The sequence below is a fragment of the Actinia tenebrosa genome, unplaced genomic scaffold (assembly GCF_029948245.1).
Source record: "Actinia tenebrosa isolate PJP-AT-01 unplaced genomic scaffold, QUT_ActTen_1.0 PGA_scaffold1__47_contigs__length_23844297, whole genome shotgun sequence".
NCBI classification, from domain to species: domain Eukaryota; kingdom Metazoa; phylum Cnidaria; class Anthozoa; order Actiniaria; family Actiniidae; genus Actinia; species Actinia tenebrosa.
The window spans coordinates 13,937,198-13,958,313 of NW_028292578.1; the positions used below are offsets into that span (position 1 = coordinate 13,937,198).

The 21,116-nt window shown below is 41.9% G+C and overlaps 1 protein-coding gene across 1 annotated transcript in view; it reads right to left on the bottom strand.

Annotated features, from left to right (window-relative positions):
* LOC116294019 (uncharacterized) overlaps positions 1 to 21,116 on the bottom strand; it is a 119,569-nt gene that overhangs the window by 630 nt on the left and 97,823 nt on the right. Inside the window, 38 exon segments of the mRNA XM_089032471.1 lie at positions 431 to 502; positions 872 to 1,351; positions 1,765 to 1,959; positions 2,439 to 2,489; positions 2,557 to 3,744; positions 3,817 to 4,104; positions 4,441 to 4,761; positions 4,990 to 5,541; positions 6,078 to 6,119; positions 6,402 to 6,703; positions 7,084 to 7,315; positions 7,903 to 7,950; positions 8,029 to 8,664; positions 8,851 to 8,880; positions 8,962 to 9,504; positions 9,661 to 9,696; positions 9,857 to 10,483; positions 10,604 to 10,636; positions 10,861 to 11,409; positions 11,576 to 11,611; positions 11,770 to 12,396; positions 12,522 to 12,554; positions 12,779 to 13,327; positions 13,533 to 13,568; positions 13,731 to 14,357; positions 14,483 to 14,515; positions 14,740 to 15,288; positions 15,455 to 15,490; positions 15,640 to 16,266; positions 17,250 to 17,282; positions 17,501 to 18,049; positions 18,209 to 18,244; positions 18,371 to 18,997; positions 19,140 to 19,163; positions 19,301 to 19,927; positions 20,053 to 20,085; positions 20,309 to 20,857; positions 21,013 to 21,048. Of these exon segments, the coding sequence (XP_088888597.1) occupies positions 447 to 502; positions 872 to 1,351; positions 1,765 to 1,959; positions 2,439 to 2,489; positions 2,557 to 3,744; positions 3,817 to 4,104; positions 4,441 to 4,761; positions 4,990 to 5,541; positions 6,078 to 6,119; positions 6,402 to 6,703; positions 7,084 to 7,315; positions 7,903 to 7,950; positions 8,029 to 8,664; positions 8,851 to 8,880; positions 8,962 to 9,504; positions 9,661 to 9,696; positions 9,857 to 10,483; positions 10,604 to 10,636; positions 10,861 to 11,409; positions 11,576 to 11,611; positions 11,770 to 12,396; positions 12,522 to 12,554; positions 12,779 to 13,327; positions 13,533 to 13,568; positions 13,731 to 14,357; positions 14,483 to 14,515; positions 14,740 to 15,288; positions 15,455 to 15,490; positions 15,640 to 16,266; positions 17,250 to 17,282; positions 17,501 to 18,049; positions 18,209 to 18,244; positions 18,371 to 18,997; positions 19,140 to 19,163; positions 19,301 to 19,927; positions 20,053 to 20,085; positions 20,309 to 20,857; positions 21,013 to 21,048 (11,876 nt within the window). The 3' untranslated portion in view covers positions 431 to 446.

Here is a 21,116-nt window from a genome sequence, read left to right on the forward strand (position 1 = left end):
ATTTTCACGTGTGAAAATAACACCATTGCGATGGCTATTCAAAAATACACGGAAAGAATTGCCTGAAAAAGCCAAAACATACTTCATTGATAATTATATAATAAACAGAATATTACATGGCCGCTTGGAGATAGGAATTTTATCTTCTCTTGTTGAAAATATCTCACGAGTGAGCGTTCAACACTCGAAGATAAAATTCGTATCTCCGCGCGCCCATATAATATCCTCTATTTGTCTCAGACACAATCGTACTCAGTTCAACATTATTTTTTGTATCAGAGAGAAACATTCAGGTCGTTTCGGTTGACAATATTTTAGCTATTCTTGTTATCTATATTTTTCCTTTCCAAATAAAGATGTTATTCAACTAGTGCATCAAATTTACATACTAAGTTAAGAAGAGTTAAGAAGAGTAGGTTTTCTTTCTTACCGGTTTGAATACCAATTTACTTTGACTTGACATTGGGTGATGCTTTCTTTTGATTTTCTGGTAGATGAACACCTTGAAAAGAATATTTCAATTCATAATAATAATATTATTTTACCAAAAGTGTTTATTGGTCAAGAGCCGTGGTAAATATAAGGACATACTAACAAAAACATGTCATCGAATTACAAATCGCTCGTGGAAGCAGACAGCGCGCGCTTCAAAACCTTTTTCTCTGCCAAACTTTTATTCTAGTGTCGAATACCACCAACATGGTGGCGATGACCCAAACGAAGACAACTTTTTTTTCATCATCATCATTATTTTACTTATTATTCCATCCAAGAGATTACATATTGAGAAAACATAAAAAAACATTCCACTCTGCAGGGCATTTCCTTGTTTTGGGAAATTTTCAATTCGGGGAAGAAAAGATGATTGTACCTGATTTGATGACATCAAGGATCTGTTGGTCAGTCAGGGCTATCTGCCACAATGCAACATCATCAACCTCAAGTCCAAGCTTGTATTTCAGTGTGTGTGAGTTGTTAGGGCGTCCGATTGTAAACTTTGTGAACATATCCTGGAGACGCTTGAGAGGGAGTGCCTTGCTGCTTGCAACTACCTTTCCATTAACAAACAACTTGAGTTGACCTACGTTGTCCCATGTGAAGGCAAGGTTGAACCACTCTGCAGGAAGTGATGGAGTCTTAAGGATCCATTGCTTTGTCTTGGTGCCCAGTATCAATACGTATTGATCTTTGATGTGAACAAGCGCAAATCCACGAGCTTTGGTCGTTTGACCACCAGTAGACATGATATACGAGCTGGAGTTGGAGGACATAGTTGTAGTGTCAAGCTTGATTGATGTCATGACCGTCATTCCCTTGCCTTTGCATGTATCTGGATCACTGTAGCACTTTCCTGTTACATTAGGATAGGGTGCTTGTTAGTAATGAATCACTTAATGAACGAGGATTACAAGAAATAATGAACAACATTAGTGCGCAATGATGATGGAGGTAGTGAGTTCTTTTCCAAACAGTCAAAAGGCATTGCGCTACGAGGGGACATGTATCAGGAGGACGGGCACTCTTGTATGTACTATATACTTATTGACTGAGTGAGAGGGCTGGATGGTAACATATTTGGCTTGAGGTCATGCCGTACAGACCGAGGCAAATATTTTCCCGTCCAGATAAAATTGCTAAATACGTATTTACCTACCCCTTTTGCTCTTTGCAAGAGAATTGCAGCTCTATCTTATTTACCCCACTTTTCTACGGAATGGGATAATAATTTGATGTCTAATGATATGATAACAATATTGTACCAACCTTTGAAATCACCCAATGAAATAGAAGCGTTCTTCCCGCTTTTAGTCTCGGCAACTGAACCCTTTCCATGAGTAATGACAATGTTTGCGCCATCTTGTAGTTGAGCTTCTTGGCTTTGAATCACATCTTGGGTGGGTTGAGCAAGTTTGATGTTGAATGACCAGAAGTAGTCAGGGATAGGTGTTTTTTGAACATCTACAAGATCATAAGAAAGAAGCTTTATTTTTCATCACATCATAAGTACGCTCCTGTTCTCCCCTAAATATCGAAATCCTGACAAGGAAAATATTACTTCAAATACTGTGTCTGTGGAACCATAGTAAGTAGCCATATTGGATCTTAAATGGTTATGAGGATTCCTCGGTGGAAATAAGGCTTTGTCAGGCTAATTGATATTAACGGCTTACGACAAGACAATACAAAAAAGAAATGAATTGAGACGGCACTTCGATCAACTTTACCCATAAAAGAAAGACAAACATACGATACTCTGTATCATTTTTGTTTCTTTTGGTCCCCTGGCAAGATGGCCGCCGTATCGTCAAAGTAGTGCATTTGTCTATCAGCTCAGACTGACTTATGTTCCAGTCGATAAAGAGGGAGGGAGAGCCATCTTCCCATAACTAAACGTCTGATTGTTTGATATAGCTGGTGAATTATTTTTCAAACTTTACCTTGTAATCTGTATTTTCGTTCCGGATGCAAAACAGCGCCTCTCTTTTTACCTAAAAAATAGAAGACATAATTATGATTTGCTAAATATTTTAAAATAAACTATCAGATTAAACACACCTATTCGTCTTCTACCTCGCCTTCTTCGTCCTTTTCTTCTACCTCGCCTTCTTCGCCGTCTTCTTCCTCTTCTTCTTCCTCGCCTTCTTCCTCCTCTTCTTCTAATCTTTCGCCTTCTTCGTCTGCGCATCCTTTGTTTGTGACGACGTGCTAGCATTTTTAGTCTGCGCATCCTTGCAAGATGTCCACGGAGTCTCTTCATTCTTAGTCTGCGCATTCTTTCTTGGTGGCGACGTTTTTGCATTCTTTTTCTGTGCATCCTTGCACGATGTCGACGGAGTCTCTTTATCCTCAGTCTGCGCATCCTTTGTTTGTGACGACGTTTTAGCATTTTTAGTCGGCGCATCCTTTGTTGGTGACGACGTTTTAGCATTTTTATTCTGCGCATCCTTGCACGATGTCGACGGAGTCTCTGCATCCTTAGTCTGCGCATCCTTTGTTTGTGACGACGTCTTTGCATTTTTAGTCTGTGCATCCTTGCACGATGTCGACGGAGTCTCTGCATCTTTTGTTGGTGACGACGTCTTAGCATTTTTATTCTGCGCATCCTTGCACGATGTCGACGGAGTCTCTGCATCCTTAGTCTACGCATCCTTTGTTTGTGACGACGTCTTTGCATTTTTAGTCTGCGCATCTTTGCACGTTGTCGACGGAGTCTCTGCATCCTTAGTCTGCGCATCCTTTGTTGGTGACGACGTCTTACCATTTTTAGTCTGCGCATCCTTGCACGATGTCGACGGAGTCTCTGCATCCTTAGTCTGTGCATTCGTTTTTGGTGACGACGTCTTTGCATTTTTAGTCTGTGCATCTTTGCACGGTGTTGACGACGTCTTTGTATTTTTAGTCTGTGCATCCTTGCTCGGTGTCGACGGAGCCTCTCCATTCGTATTCTGTGCATCCTTGCCTTTTGGCGACGCAGTTTCTGCATTCGCAGTCTGTGCATCCTCGCTTTGCGGCTACGTAGTCTCTGCATTCTTAGTCTGTGCATCCTCGCTCGGCGTTGACGAAGTTTCAGCATTTTTAGTCTGTGCATTCTCGCTCGATGGAGTTTCTGCAATCGTATTCTGCGCATCCTCTCACGGTGGCGACGTTTCTTCATCCTTAGTTTGCGCATTTTAAGTCGATGGAGTCTACGCAACCTCTGTCTCTGTCGACGTAACCATAGACTATGTTTTGATGGTGGTGGCCCTACAAACGAGAAACATTTAATAAGTTATACATTCTTGAAAAGCATACGACTGTGAATAGTAATTTACTGACCTCTTCTGATGGCATAAACAGAATTGAATCGCGGTCCTCCTCTAAGCTTACTGCAACCACGTAGTTTACGGTTACTACGATAAGCTAAATGCGCTCTTGGACCAGAATAGCAAATGCCTCCATTTCGTAAAGCGAACACTTTATATCCCCTTTTTCTGGCCAAACGAGCACATTTCCGTACAGCGTGAGGTACACGTCTTAAGTCAGCAAGTTTGTATCCTGCTGGACCTCGACCGTAACAACCTCTTAAAGAATAGTGCCACTTATTGTTTTTGGTTGGACCACGCCCTATGAATGAAGTGAAAACGGTTGTTAAGTGGTATGGGTTATAGCCAATTTACATAAAGGTGGTTTGGTGCATACTGATATATTTAAGTTCATTCAACTAATGCAAAATGTTTTCCTATTTCAGTGACTTTTCGGGAATTGTTTCTTTGTTCGAAGGTAAAAGCGAAAGAACAAGATCAAGCAACATATGTTGCACGTCCCCTTAAATAACATATAATTGCATAATAGCACGTTGCTCATCTTCGAGAACAGTGCATGTCTAGGAAACAAATAACAAACAGTTCTTGAGAGGACAAATTTGCTTGCGAGAAATATAAATTTTGTGATATTACATACATTTAATTCTGTACACATCATTAGCATAAGCTCCTCCGACACCTCGACGACATTTATTACTTGGTCCATAGCGACTGTAGCTCAAATGTGCACGGGCTCCAGAGAAGCACTGTCCACCGTATTGAAGAGCGAACACCTTGTATCCCCTTCTGCGTGCTAATCTAGCACACTTGGCAACGGCGTTACGATGTCCTCTGTAATTAGCAATCATGGACTTTATAGCACGGTGTCGGCGGTCATTATAACATCCAACCCATTGGTAAAATCCTCCGCCAGAAGGTCTGCCTGGCCTTGGTTTACCTGGTCTGCTTGATCCTTGACCTATAATAAATAAATGAATAAATAGATAAAATTTTGAATGTTAAATGATGTTCTAATAATAACTTATTCGCACCTTGTATACAGTCTTTTTAGAGATAATATAAACAAGTTACGGTGTCCTCACGGTACAGGTTTTCTTAATAACCATGAGGGCATATTAGTATAAGACAACCTGAAAATGTTGTTTAATCTTATGTACCTACTACAATGTACACAATTTATGCATACCTGAAGTTCCGCAAGCCTTCTTCTTGATGACTCTAACCACGGAAATCAGGTTTCTAAATCCAGCCGTGAAGACATCTCTGGTGCTCGAAGCTATTTGCCTGAGCTGGTGAATGTTATAACGACGACCAATACCTAGCGATAAACAACGAATACCGGCACGACGCAGTGCATTTGCTGGTCTAACGACGCTGTCCTGTGAACGCCCATCTGTCATTACAATCAAAACATTTCTACGACCTCTGGTGTTTCTGAAGAGGTAGCGATGAGTGAATGACAAGGCTCTTCCAGTCTTCGTTCCCCGACGTGGGTATGAAATGCGTCCAATAGCTTTTAGGACATCAGTCTTTCTGCTATATCTGTTAAAGCCAAAGATCTTGTAAGGCCTGCTAGAGAACAATACGACACCAACTTTGGCGGAATGCCTTCCGATATTAAATGCGCGCACCACGTTCTTGACGAAGTCCAGACAGCGTCGGAAGTTTCCTCGACCGTAATGCTCTATGCTTCCAGAACCGTCGATTAAGAATCCAAGATTTACCTTTGTTTTGCAAACTAGAGGAAAGGAGAACACACATGAATAGGTCAGGTTACAAAGAATCAACAAAAAAAGTAAGCTGTGTAAAAGTCAAAGGAATTGATTGTATGGTTTTTGGCACATCCAGAAGACCGATAAAAGACCGATATTATTGTGAAATAGGGATTAACTATGTTGCTGAATTCCTTTTGTTTAACACGACGTGGTGGCCAGTGTCGATTGATCAACACTTGCAGCAAATAATGAGAATCAAATATATTTATCAGCTGATTAAAACCCAGCAGTACCTACCTACTTTATCACCTACTTAGAAAACTAATGAATAGATAATTGGCTTATTAACATAAATCTATTGCGTACAGCCAATGGGCCTTTATTACACGGTGGCCATGTTCATTCTCATACTGGAATTTATTGTTCAAACCAACATGGCTGCCGCGTGAAAAGGTACTTATAGTATATTGGACTTTGCGTGGTTTTTGTCCGCCTAAGGGACGGTACACGCTTCCAGCGCCATGAAGAATGTGACATTACATCGTTCGAGTGTCCTTACCTTTTCCACCAGGTCGTGGACGAACTGGTCTTCCTGTGCCAGCTGTTAAAATAAATAAGGCTCAAATTAAGAAGAAAAAAAAAAATATATATATATAATAATGTGATTTGAATGACAGAACATAGAGCTTCAGTTGCCGTTCATTTTGCAAGAAAACGAATAGTAAACCAATCGTCTTCAATCAATCCATAGAGTATCGATAGAACATATAACTAAAGGGGTGAAAGGAGGTGCATGACCAGTTCACACGAATTGTTCTTCTATTATTTTTAATTCTCAAGATTGTGTCGCAATGGGAATTTATGATAAGATCCTTAGCCTTACCACGACAAGTCTTCTGTTTGAGAGCTCTGATCAGAGATCCAATGTTTCTAAATGAAGCAGTGAAAACGTTTCTTCTGTTCGAAGCCATGTGGTATAGCTGACGAGAGTTATAGCTTTTTCCTAAGCCAACAGAGAAGATATTGACTCCCATACGTTTAAGCGCAAGGGATGGATGTGTGACTCTATCATATGATCGTCCATCTGTCATGACTATCAACACACGGTTCTTACGACTTGAAGCAAAGAGATATCTTCTGACAAAGTTTAAGGCATAGCCAGTCTTGGTGCCACCTCGTGGATACCTTAATATGGTTGCGAAAAAAGGATACTATTTAGTAATTATGAAATAACTGCAATAAATCTCCCTTTCTGACTGTACGCGTGCTTTATGAGAGCACATGGCACACTAGTGCGCTTTTCGCTTCGCTAGATTGCATACCATATATCCATGACAAAGTTAACTACTAAAATTGTACAAATTAGTGCAAAGTTTTGTAGGTCTACCGAGTTTACTAATTTGTGCAAATTTGTTCAATTTCTTATAACGATTTTTTACAGATATATGGTATCTATATATATCTATAGACTGAACCATACCCTGCCTTCCCCAGAAACACTGTTTCGTTATCAGTTTCAGGCGATGTCTGATTATTATATCAAGTTTTATCACCATGATACTAACCGTATTTTCCCTATTGCGCGAATAAGGCTGTGCTTGTTATTATATCGTCCAAATTTAAATTTAGGCATGGGTCTGCTAGAGTACACAACAATGCCAACTCGGGTGTGATGGCGTGAAATCTTGAAAGAGCTAACAAGATTCTGGATGAATTTGATGCATCGATCAAAGTTTCCTTTTCCAACGCTGCCAGATCCGTCAACAAGTAGACCAAGATCAATTCGTGCCACGCAGACTAAAAGCAAGAATATATGAATTCATGAAATGATAAAAATATCGGTAACACTTCACTCCAAATTGTACGTTTGGTTACTACAACTACCATAGTCAAGCATTTGTTGTTGCATTTGTATAAATAAATAAATGAAATAAGATAAATAGGAATTAGCAGTGGCATTTCCACAGTGGCTTTTCATTCACTGAAATTTAAATTGGAATTTAGGAGTTGAATTTTGAGGAAAACTAGAGAATCCGGAAAACCATCGATCACATAAGACACCGAGCGGGGCGGGACACGAACCCGGGTCGCATTGATGGGAGCGAGCGCTCTCAACGCTAAGCCACCCATAAGCCTTCCTCACACAATTAAAAGATCTGAGCCCCTGGGTTTTAAACCCACTTCTGATATCTCGCGTACATGTTATTCTTGACAATTAGATTAATAGGGAAAATAATAATAAAAAAAAGAAATACCCGTTTACCAATATATTTTTTACTTGGTGAAATTCCCATAACAAAAAAACCTTATGAATGAGTATACCGTAGGACTTATTATCGGGATTTGACGGTATTTGTTTACATGAGGCATGCCCCTTTCTTTACCTGGCAGTGCTGGTCTTGGGCGGGGACCTGGTGCTGGTCTAATATTATCTGTTGAAACGAAAAAGAGATCAGTGAATCAGAAGACAAATTAAGATGTTTTTGCTGCTTAATTGCAATGGCACTTACGTTTCATGAAGCACCTCCTTGCACGTGCAGCAATTTGACGAGCTGTGAGCGCAACATTATAAATCTGAATACACGAGATTCTTCCTCTGAAATAACGTCCATCTCCGATCTTGGCTCCGACACGTATAGGATAGTTAGTAGCAAGACGTATTCGTCCAATACGGCGTCTAGCAATAACTCTACCGTTTAAGAACAATTTAGCGACTCCGGTCCTGTGATCATATGATGTACCAACAAACTGCCAGGTATTGGGTCTGATAGACCGACTAGCGAGAGAATGCGTTGCGCCACGGTTCCTTCTCTTCGTGAAGCGCACGAAAATCGTTCTTCGCTTGATCATCCAGAAATGAACACCCCAACCTCGAGCGTAATAATGGACGATAGGCCCGCTGTGACCTGAATGGAAAATGTATGCCAAGATTGTAATAGACCTTCTGGTGTCCAGTTTCCCTCGGTTAGGTAAAGTGATGTAACTATTGCTACGTCCATAGAACTGGTAGGAAGTCCCTTGACGACCGTCAGGGCCAGATGCTGGCCTAACATTATGCAGACGTCCTGTTGGATTTCTGCTAAAGCTAATGTCCCGAGCTTTGACCAAAGCATTGAAAGGATACAAACCAACTGCTCGTAATGTACCTAAGGATAAAAAAATAAAATAAAATAAAATAAAATAACATCAGTCATGCTGCGATTTATTGATATGAATAAAAGTTTCTATTTGTAAAGCTATAATTTGAAACATTGAAATAGTGAACTAGTGCGACCCTACTATAAATATCACAACATTTGGAAAATGGTAAAAAACATCAATATTGGACTTACCAGATGGTCTATGGGGCAATGGCTTTTTGCCTAGAGAGAGAAAAAAATTTCTTTTAGCTCTATCTGTCCTAGAATAATAGAAAAAAGGCAAAAATTAAATCCTATACATACCTTTGCAAGCTCTAGCTTTGATACCTCTAACCAGCGAATCCATATTTCTAAAAGCTGCAGTAAGAACATGTCCTCTATCTGAAGCCATCTGAATAAGCTGAGTCATGCTGTAACGACGACCAATACCGATTGCAAAGATCTCGACACTCATCCTACGAAGCATTCTTGAAGGCGCCACGAGCTTATCTTGTGATCTTCCATCGGTCATTACAATAAGAACACGCTTACGCCTACTTTTCGTAAAGGTATACCTTCGAACATAGTTGAGAGCGCGACCAATCTTGGTCCCGCCTCGTGGATAGCGGATACGGCTGATGGCATGCAATACCTGTCTCTTCGTTCGATATTGCCCGAAGGTGAAAACACGGCGAGCAGAAGAAGAGAACAGAGTTGCAGCAACTCTCGTATGCCTTGGAGAGATGACGAAGGATCGAACCATGTTTTGGACGAAGTTCAGACAACGTCGGAAGTTTCCTCGGCCATAATGCTCGATACTTCCAGACCCGTCGATCAAGAAAGCCAAGTCGATTCTCGCTCGGCAAACTACAACAGAAAACAACCATTGAAAAAATGAGACAAGTGGAAAATAAAACTTATCATCATCATCGGAATACAGTAGTCCTATGTTACAATGATGAAAGTCATATTACATATTGACAGCTAGCTATTAAAGAAATATACACGGAACACTCTTCATACCTGGACCTACAGGTACTGGACGAGGCGGTTGTACCACTGCAAAGAAGCAAGTCAAAAACAAAATAATTAATCATCACTGCACTTGCTTCTAATAAGAAGAGTTACTTCAACGGCTGCACAAAAGACTCTTGCAAAATAGTCACAACCTAATACTTTTTTTCAGAAAAGCAAAACTTTTTTCGTGATTGAAACTTACCTTTTCGGAAACATCGTTTCTTCTTGCTCAAAATCTTTCGTCTTGTGAGATAACTGCCGTATACTTGCATACAAGAAATGCTGCCACGGAAGTACCGTCTGTCACCAATCTTGGCTCCCATACGTACGTTGTAGTTGGTGGCGATCTGGAATCGACCGATTCTTCTTTGAGCTACGAAACGGTTGTTGATAAAGAGCTTTGCAACGCCTGTTCTCTTGTTGTATGTGGCACCCACAAATTGCCAACGTCTTGGTTGAACCCGATGTGAGATAACTGGTGATGGCTGTCGACGATTTCGTCTTGTAAATCTAGCGAACAGTGTCTTTGGCGATACCATCCAAAAGTGCACTCCCCAACCTCTAGGGTTGTAATTAAAGATGGGTCCAGATCGTCCGTCGTGCTTTATCCAAGCCAACAAGGTGATGGAATTTCTAGCATCAAGCTTGCCTCGGTTAGCGAACTGAATGTAGCTGTTAGACCGTCCAAGGAATTTATAGGCACCGCCACGTGTTCCGTCAGGACCTCGTGCTGGACGAACATTGACCAGTCTTCCAGGGCGGTTTCGACTAAGGCTGATGTCCCTTCCACGAACGTTAGTGTTAAGCGGATAGACGGCCAAAGCACGTCCTGTGTACGAATATAAATAATTAGCACGCCTGAAAAATGCTTTACACGAATTGACTGAACAATGTCATAAGGGAGATAAACGTACTTTGGAACTTGCAATCTATTGACTCTTTTACTTACCGGAAGGCTTGGGATGTGGTGTAGGTCTTGCTCCTGAAATCAAACGACAAAGGCCATTAAGATTGGAACGAGAAACGACCCTGCATACATTCACGTCGCACTTCTTTCAACGTATAAAGCATAAAACGCTTTATTCCGCATTTTTCCAATCACACAATATGTGAAGGACAAAAATATATACATCTCTTGCTTTTCGAACGACAACACAGAGACCCATTATAAGATTTTAAGTTACAACATTGACAAATTATATGTACCTTTGCAAGCCTTTTGTTTGATGGAGCGAACAACTCTATTCATGGTTCTAAACGATGCAGTAAAAATATGTCTTTTGCTCGAGGCCATGTGAAGCAGCTGCTTGTAGTTGTATCGTCGGCCAATGCCCATAGAGAAGATGCTGATTCCCATTCTTTTCAAAACAGTAGCTGGACCTCTTACTTTGTCGTAAGATTTGCCGTCTGTCATAACGATGAGAACTCTACTGCGTCTGCCCCTCCTGCCACCAAAGACGTATCTTCGAACGTAGTTGAGAGCTCGACCGATCTTGGTCCCGCCTCGTGGATAGCGGATACGACTGATGGCATGCAATACCTGTCTTTTCGTTCGATATTGTCCGAAGGTGAAAATACGGCGAGCAGAAGAAGAGAATAGTGTTGCAGAAACTCGTGTATGCCTTGGAGATACAACGAATGATCGAACCATGTTTTGGACAAAGTTCAAACAACGTCGGAAGTTTCCTCGGCCATATTGCTCGATACTTCCAGATCCGTCGATCAAGAAAGCCAAGTCGATTCTCGCTCTGCAAACTACAACGACAATAAAAAAGAAAAAGAAAAACGAAAATTAAAAGAGGGACACGTGAAAAATAATCTTATCATCACCATCGCAATACGATAGCTCTATGTTACAATGAAAGCCATTTTAATAAATGCCTAGCCATAAAAGTACAATATATAGAGGACGTCTTCATACCTGGACCTCCGGGTGCTGGACGAGGCGGTTGCACAACTGCAAAGAAGCAAGTCAAAAACAAAATTAATCATCACTGCACTTTATTCTAATAAGAAGAGTTACTTCAACGACTGGACAAAAGACTCTTGCAAAATAGTCACAACTTAAGACTCTTTTTCAGAAAAGCAAAACCTTTTTTCGTGATTGAACAGTACCTTTACGGAAACACCGTCTCTTCTTGCTCAAAATCTTTCGCCTTGTGAGATAACTGCCGTACACCTGCATACAAGAGATGCTGCCACGGAAGTACCGTCTGTCACCAATCTTGGCTCCCATTCGTACGTTGTAGTTGGTGGCGATCTGGAAACGACCGATTCTTCTTTGAGCTACGAAACGGTTGTTAATAAAGAGTTTTGCAACGCCTGTTCTCTTGTTGTATGTGGTACCCACAAATTGCCAACGTCGGGGTTGCACTCGATGGGAGATAACTGGTGCTGGGTGTCGACGATTTCGTCTTGTAAATCTAGCGAACAGGGTCTTTGGCGATACCATCCAGAAGTGCACTCCCCATCCTCTTGGATTGTAGTGAAAGATGGGTCCAGATCGTCCGTCGTGCTTTATCCAAGCCAACAAGGTGATGGAATTTCTAGCATCAAGCTTGCCTCGGTTAGTGAACTGAATATAGCTGTTAGACCGACCAAGGAATGTATAGGCACCCCCGCGTGTTCCGTCAGGACCTCGTGCTGGACGAACATTGACCAGTCTTCCAGGACGGTTTCGACTAAGGCTGACGTCTCGTCCACGAACGTTAGTGTTAAGCGGATAAACGGCCAAAGCACGTCCTATGTAGACATAAAAATAATTAGCTCTCCTGAATATTATATTCTGTACAAATTTACTGCACAATGTCATAAGGGGGATAAGAAACGCCCTAAGCGCCTTGCAACTTTTTGATTCCGTTACTTACCGGAAGGCTTTGGATGTGTTGTAGGTCTTGCTCCTGAAATCAAACGATAACGGTATTAGGATTGGAACGAGAGACGAAACTATATACACTCACGTCGCCCTTCTTTCGACACATAAAGCATAAAACGCTTCATCCTTCCTTTCTCAACTCACACACTATGTGAAGTACAAGAATATGTCCATCTTGTACGTTTTGAACGATAACAACGAGACCAATATCGAGATTTTAAGTTTAAAATATCAATGAAATATTTGTACCTTTGCAAGCCTTTTGTTTGATGGAGCGAACAACTCTATTCATGGTTCTAAAGGATGCAGTAAAAATATGTCTTTTGCTCGAGGCCATGTGAAGCAGCTGCTTGTAGTTGTATCGTCGGCCAATGCCCATAGAGAAGATGCTGATTCCCATTCTTTTCAAAACAGTAGCTGGACCACTTACTCTGTCGTAGGATTTGCCGTCTGTCATAACGATGAGAACTCTACTGCGTCCGCCCCTCCTGCCACCAAAGACGTACCTTCGAACGTAGTTGAGAGCTCGACCGATCTTGGTCCCGCCTCGTGGATAGCGGATACGGCTGATGGCATGCAATACCTGTCTCTTCGTTCGATATTGTCCGAAGGTGAAAATACGGCGAGCAGAAGAAGAGAATAGTGTTGCAGAAACTCGTGTATGCCTTGGAGATATATCGAAAGATCGAACCATGTTTTGGACGAAGTTCAGACAACGTCGGAAGTTTCCTCGGCCATATTGCTCGATACTACCAGACCCGTCGATCAAGAAAGCCAAGTCGATTCTCGCTCTGCAAACTACAACGGCAATAAAAAAGAAAAACAAAAACGATAATTGAAAGAGGGACACGTGAAAAATAATCTTATCATCACCATCGCAATACGACAGCTCTATGTTACAATGAAAGAAATTTTATTGACAGCCAAGCCATAAAAGTACAATATATGGACGTCTTCATATGCCTAGCTATAAAAGTAAAATGTATAGTGGACGTCTTCATACCTGGACCTCCGGGTGCTGGACGAGGCGGTTGCACAACTGCAAAAAAAAAAGAACAAGTCAGAAACAAAAGAATTAGCAATCACTGCCCTGGCTTCAAATAAGAAGAGCGACTACAATGACTGAACAAAATACTCTTTTATAGAATAGTCACAGCTTCAGACTCTTTTTCAGCATTTTTTTTTCGTGATTGAACAGTACCTTTACGGAAACACCGTCTCTTCTTGCTCAAAATCTTTCGCCTTGTGAGATAACTGCCGTACACCTGCATACAAGAGATGCTGCCACGGAAGTACCGTCTGTCACCAATCTTAGCTCCCATGCGTACGTTGTAGTTGGTGGCGATCTGGAAACGACCGATTCTTCTTTGAGCTACGAAACGGTTGTTAATAAAGAGTTTTGCAACGCCTGTTCTCTTGTTGTATGTGGTACCCACAAATTGCCAACGTCGGGGTTGCACTCGATGGGAGATTACTGGTGCTGGGTGTCGACGATTTCGTCTAGTAAATCGAGCGAAGAGTGTTTTTGGAGATACCATCCAGAAGTGCACTCCCCACCCTCTAGGATTGTAGTGAAAGATGGGTCCAGATCGTCCGTCGTGCTTTATCCAAGCCAACAAGGTAATTGAATTTCTAGCATCAAGCTTGCCTCGGTTAGCGAACTGAATATAGCTGTTAGACCGACAAAGGAATCGGTAGGCACCACCACGTGTTCCGTCAGGACCTCGTGCTGGACGCACGTTGACCAGACTTCCAGGGCGGTTTCGACTAAGACTGACGTCTCGTCCACGAACGTTAGTGTTAAGCGGATAAACGGCCAAAGCACGTCCTATGTAGACATAAAAATAATTAGCTCTCCTGAATATTATATTCTGTACAAATTTACTGCACAATGTCATGAGGGGGATAAGAAACGCCCTTAGCGCCTTGCGACTTTTTGATTCTATTACTTACCGGAAGGCTTTGGATGTGGTGTAGGTCTTGCTCCTGAAATCAAACGATAACGGTATTAGGATTGGAACGAGAGACGAAACTATATACACTCACGTCGCACTTCTTTCAATTGCATCAAGCATAAACTGCTTCATCCCTCATTTCTCCATTCACACACTATGTGAAGTACAAGAATATGTCCATCTTGTACGTTTTGAACAATACCATTGAGACCAATACTGAGATTTCAAGTTAAAACATCTATGAAGCATTCCTACCTTTGCAAGCCTTATGTTTGATGGAGCGAACAACTCTATTCATGGTTCTAAAAGATGCAGTAAAAATATGTCTTTTGCTCGAGGCCATGTGAAGCAGCTGCTTGTAGTTGTATCGTCGGCCAATGCCCATAGAGAAGATGCTGATTCCCATTCTTTTCAAAACAGTAGCTGGACCCCGTACTCTGTCGTAGGATTTGCCGTCTGTCATAACGATGAGAACTCTACTGCGTCTGCCCCTCCTGCCACCAAAGACGTACCTTCGAACGTAGTTGAGAGCTCGACCGATCTTGGTCCCGCCTCGTGGATAGCGGATACGACTGATGGCATGCAATACCTGTCTCTTCGTTCGATATTGTCCGAAGGTGAAAATACGGCGAGCAGAAGAAGAGAATAGTGTTGCAGAAACTCGTGTATGCCTTGGAGATACAACGAATGATCGAACCATGTTTTGGACGAAGTTCAGACAACGTCGGAAGTTTCCTCGGCCATATTGCTCGATACTTCCAGATCCGTCGATCAAGAAAGCCAAGTCGATTCTCGCTCGGCAAACTACAACGGCAATAAAAGAGAAAAACAAAAACGATAATTAAAAGAGGGACACGTGAAAAATAATCTTATCATCACCATCGCAATACGACAGCTCTATGTTACAATGAAAGCCATTTTAATGAATGCCTAGCCATAAAAGTACAATATATAGGGGACGTCTTCATACCTGGACCTCCTGGAGCTGGACGAGGCGGTTGCACAACTGCAAAAAAAGCAAGTCAGAAACAAAAGAATTATAATTAATATAAATAAGAAGAGTGACTACAATGACTGAACAAAATACTCTTTTATAGAATGGTCACAGCTTAAGACTCTTTTTCAGCATTTTTTTTTTTTGTGATTGAACAGTACCTTTACGGAAACATCGTCTCTTCTTGCTCAAAATCTTTCGTCTTGTGAGATAACTGCCGTACACCTGCATACAAGAGATGCTGCCACGGAAGTACCGTCTGTCACCAATCTTAGCTCCCATGCGTACATTGTAGTTGGTGGCGATCTGGAATCGACCGATTCTTCTTTGAGCTACGAAACGGTTGTTGATGAAGAGCTTTGCAACGCCTGTCCTCTTGTTGTATGTGGTACCCACAAATTGCCAACGTCGGGGTTGCACTCGATGAGAGATAACTGGTGCTGGGTGTCGACGATTTCGTCTTGTAAATCGAGCGAAGAGTGTCTTCGGAGATACCATCCAGAAGTGCACTCCCCATCCTCTAGGGTTGTAGTGAAAGATGGGTCCAGATCGTCCGTCGTGCTTTATCCAAGCCAACAAGGTGATGGAATTTCTAGCATCAAGCTTGCCTCGGTTAGCGAACTGAATATAGCTGTTAGACCGACCAAGGAATTTATAGGCACCCCCGCGTGTTCCGTCAGGACCTCGAGCAGGACGAACGTTGACTAGTCTTCCAGGGAGGTTTCGACTAAGGCTGACGTCTCTTCCACGAACGTTAGTGTTAAGCGGATAGACGGCCAGAGCACGTCCTGTGTACGCATAAAGATAATTAGCACGTCCAGGAGTTTATAATTAGAAGTGTTCATCTTCCGTTATATAAAACGAGCTATGTGTTTCGGCGGTGAGCAATTTTTAGTTATGCCAAATATGGTCAACTTCACGAGAAGGGCGAGCTAGCAAGTTGGTAGACCCTTCAATCGGATGTGATTTCGTGCAGGATAATAGGAGAATAAGATTGTAAGATATATACTAGATAAAAATGAACTAAGAAAAGGAATCCCTGCGCCCCATTATGAGCACTCTTTGATGATATCTTTAGAATCAATGGTGCTATCTTAAGAATCATTTATATTGAACATTTGTTTTCTGCACGCGTGTACTGTGCGCACTATACCCTGTTTGGTCATGCTTTAATGTATTTTTCAAAAACACCGTGAGCAAACAGGGTAGAGCGCGCGCATTGTGCATGTGCAGAAAAATAAATGATAGTAAATGTGATTCTAAAAATAGCTTTAAACGGTGCCTTTGATGGTGGCAGGCATAAATACCAGAGAATCCTTCTCTTAGTTCATTAACCTCCTTCGCAGCCGTCACTGGTTTTGGTAAACTAATCTATTAAATACTGTATAGCAAGGCAATGAGATTTAACAGATCAAAAACAGTTTTCCGTGTTTGATACTCTGATCAAAACATGGGGAATTTTGAGAGAACACGAGAGGAGCGTAGGAAACCACGACGCGTAGCGTGGTGTTGCTTTTGTGGGCTATATTAAACAACGACCTATCAGCAAAGGGCGTAAAATTTCGAGGAATATGATTAGTTGTGCGTTACAGTCTAAAATTAGCTGACTCTTGCAACACATCAGGCGGCACCCTAATAACAGATGTAAGTTTATAGTTATAGACTACTGGCCCGCCTGAATATCATGTTGTGCACTTATTTCCTGCATGATGTCATAGTGGACACAGGAAACGCCTTTAGCAAATTGCGACTTATTGATTCTATTACTTACCGGAAGGCTTGGGATGTGGTGTAGGTCTTGCTCCTGAAATCAAACGACAAAGGCCATTACGATTGGAACGAAAGTCGTGCCTGTATACATTCACGTCGCACCTCTTTCAACGCATAAAGCATAAAATGCCCCTTCCCATCTTGTCCTACTAACACACTATGTGAAGGACAAGGATATATCGTGCGTTTTGAAAGATAAGAAAGATACAAATAACGAGATTTTCAGTTAACAATTCGAGGAATTATTCGTACCTTTGCAAGCCTTTTGTTTGATGGAGCGAACAACTCTATTCATGGTTCTAAAGGATGCAGTAAAAATATGTCTTTTGCTCGAGGCCATGTGAAGCAGCTGCTTGTAGTTGTATCGTCGGCCAATGCCCATAGAGAAGATGCTGATTCCCATTCTTTTCAAAACAGTAGCTGGACCACTTACTCTGTCGTAGGATTTGCCGTCTGTCATAACGATTAGAACTCTACTGCGTCTGCCCCTCCTGCCACCAAAGACGTACCTTCGAACGTAGTTGAGAGCTCGACCGATCTTGGTCCCGCCTCGTGGATAGCGGATACGGCTGATGGCATGCAATACTTGTCTCTTCGTTCGATATTGTCCGAAGGTGAAAATACGGCGAGCAGAAGAAGAGAATAGTGTTGCAGAAACTCGTGTATGCCTTGGAGAGATAACGAAAGATCGAACCATGTTTTGTACGAAGTTCAGACAACGTCGGAAGTTTCCTCGGCCATATTGCTCGATACTTCCAGACCCGTCGATCAAGAAAGCCAAGTCGATTCTCGCTCTGCAAACTACAACGGCAATAAAAAAGAAAAACGAAACAGAGGGAGGTTAAAATTAAACCTATAATGACCATGGTAATACGATTGTCTTATCAGTTTTACAATGAAAGCCAATATGTTGAAAGCTTGGCTATAAAAGCATAACATATAAACCAAAAGCCTCCATACCTGGACCTACGGGTACTGGACGAGGTGGTTGCACCACTGCAAAAAAGCAATTCAAAAAAAGACAATAAAATAACGATCACTGCACTTGGTTTAAAAAAAGACGAGTTACTAGAACGACTCTTTTGCATAATAAGCACAATTGTTTTCGTGATAAAAACTAACCTTTACGGAAGCATCGTCTCTTCTTGCTCAAAATCTTTCGCCTTGTGAGATAACTACCGTATACTTGCATACAGGAGATACTGCCACGGAAGTACCGTCTGTCACCAATCTTGGCCCCCATACGAACGTTGTAGTTAGTGGCGATCTGGAATCGACCGATTCTTCTTTGCGCTACGAAACGGTTGTTGATGAAAAGTTTGGCAACGCCTGTCCTCCTGTTGTATGTGGTACCCACAAATTGCCAACGTCGGGGTTGCACGCGATGGGAGATAACTGGTGCTGGGTGTCGACGATTTCGCCTTGTAAATCGAGCGAAGAGTGTCTTTGGAGATACCATCCAGAAGTGCACACCCCATCCTCTAGGGTTGTAGTTAAAGATGGGTCCAGATCGTCCATCGTGCTTTATCCAAGCCAACAAGGTGATGGAATTTCTGGCATCAAGCTTGCCTCGGTTAGCGAACTGAATATAGCTGTTAGACCGTCCAAGGAATCGATAGGCACCACCACGTGTTCCGTCAGGACCTCGTGCTGCACGAACGTTAACCAGTCTTCCTGGATGGTTTCGACTAAGGCTGATGTCTCTTCCACGAACGTTAGTGTTAAGTGGATAAACAGCCATTGCACGTCCTACAAAACAACCCATTGAAAATATTAGCGATAAAACGTCTTTGAAAAACTGTTCGATAAACACTTGACGTCAACATTAAGAAGGGATGAAAATCCTCTATAATTGAAGGATCTTTTGAAATTATTTTCAAAGATATCTTACCTGATGGCCTGGAAGGCTTTGAAGCTGTATGTAAAAAAATAAAAAAAATAAAAAAATAAAAATAAATAAATCAATAAAAAATAAAAAAATTCAATCAGTTATTTTTCTTACATCGTAAGGAATGGATATATTATTTTAGATTTACTTGTCAGTGGACTTACATTTACGGAAACATCGTTTCTTCTTGCTCAAAATCTGTCGCCTTGTGAGAGGACTACCAAACACTTGCATGCAGGAAATACTGCCACGGAAGTACCGTCTGTCACCAATCTTAGCTCCCATGCGTACATTGTAGTTGGTGGCGATCTGGAATCGACCGATTCTTCTTTGAGCTACGAAACGGTTGTTGATGAAGAGCTTTGCAACGCCTGTCCTCTTGTTGTATGTGGTACCCACAAATTGCCAACGTCGGGGTTGCACTCGATGAGAGATAACTGGTGCTGGGTGTCGACGATTTCGTCTTGTAAATCGAGCGAAGAGTGTCTTCGGAGATACCATCCAGAAGTGCACTCCCCATCCTCTAGGGTTGTAGTGAAAGATGGGTCCAGATCGTCCGTCGTGCTTTATCCAAGCCAACAAGGTGATGGAATTTCTAGCATCAAGCTTGCCTCGGTTAGCGAACTGAATATAGCTGTTAGACCGTCCAAGGAATTTATAGGCACCCCCGCGTGTTCCGTCAGGACCTCGAGCAGGACGAACATTGACTAGTCTTCCAGGGCGGTTTCGACTAAGGCTGATGTCTCGTCCACGAACGTTAGTGTTAAGCGGATAAACGGCTAGAGCACGTCCTGTGTGCACATATAAATAATTAGCACGTCTGAATATCATGTTCTGCACGAATTTACTGTACAATGTCTTAAGGGAGAAAAGAAACATCCTTAGCAAATTGCAACTTATTGATTCTATTACTTACCGGAAGGCTTGGGATGTGGTGTAGGTCTTGTTCCTGAAATCAAACGATAATAGCCATTACGATTGGAACGAGAGACTAGCCTGTATACATTCACGTCGAACTTCTTTCATTACATAAAAAATAAAATGCTCCATCCTTCCTTTCTCCAATCACACACTATGTGAAGGACAAGAATATATCCATCTTGTGCGTTTTCAACGATAACATAGACCAATATCGAGGTTATAAGTTAAAAATATAAAAGAAATATTTGTACCTTTGCAAGCCTTTTGTTTGATGGAGCGAACAACTCTATTCATGGTTCTAAAAGATGCAGTAAAAATATGTCTGCGGCTCGAAGCCATGTGAAGCAGCTGCTTGTAGTTGTATCGTCGCCCAATGCCCATAGAGAAGATGCTGATTCCCATTCTTTTCAAAACAGTAGCTGGACCTCTTACTTTGTCGTAAGATTTGCCGTCTGTCATAACGATTAGAACTCTACTGCGTCTGCCCCTCCTGCCACCAAAGACGTACCTTCGAACGTAGTTGAGAGCTCGACCGATCTTGGTCCCACCTCGTGGATAGCGGATACGGCTGATGGCATGCAATACCTGTCTCTTCGTTCGATATTGTCCGAAGGTGAAAATGCGGCGAGCAGAAGAAGAGAATAGTGTTGCAGAAACTCGTGTATGCCTTGGAGATATAACGAAGGATCGAACCATGTTTTGGACGAAGTTCAGACAACGTCGGAAGTTTCCTCGGCCATATTGCTCGATACTACCAGACCCGTCGATCAAGAAAGCCAAGTCGATTCTCGCTCTACAAACTACAACAAAAAACGATAAACAAAAGTGAGGGAGGTTTAAAATTAAACCTATAATGACCATGGTAATACGATTGTCTTATCAGTTTTACAATGAAAGCCAATATGTTGAAAGCTTGGCTATAAAAGCATAACACATAAACCAAAAGCCTTCATACCTGGACCTACGGGTACTGGACGAGGTGGTTGCACCACTGCAAAAAAGCAATTCATAAAAAGATTATAAAATAACCATCACTGCACTTGGTTTAAAAAAAGACGA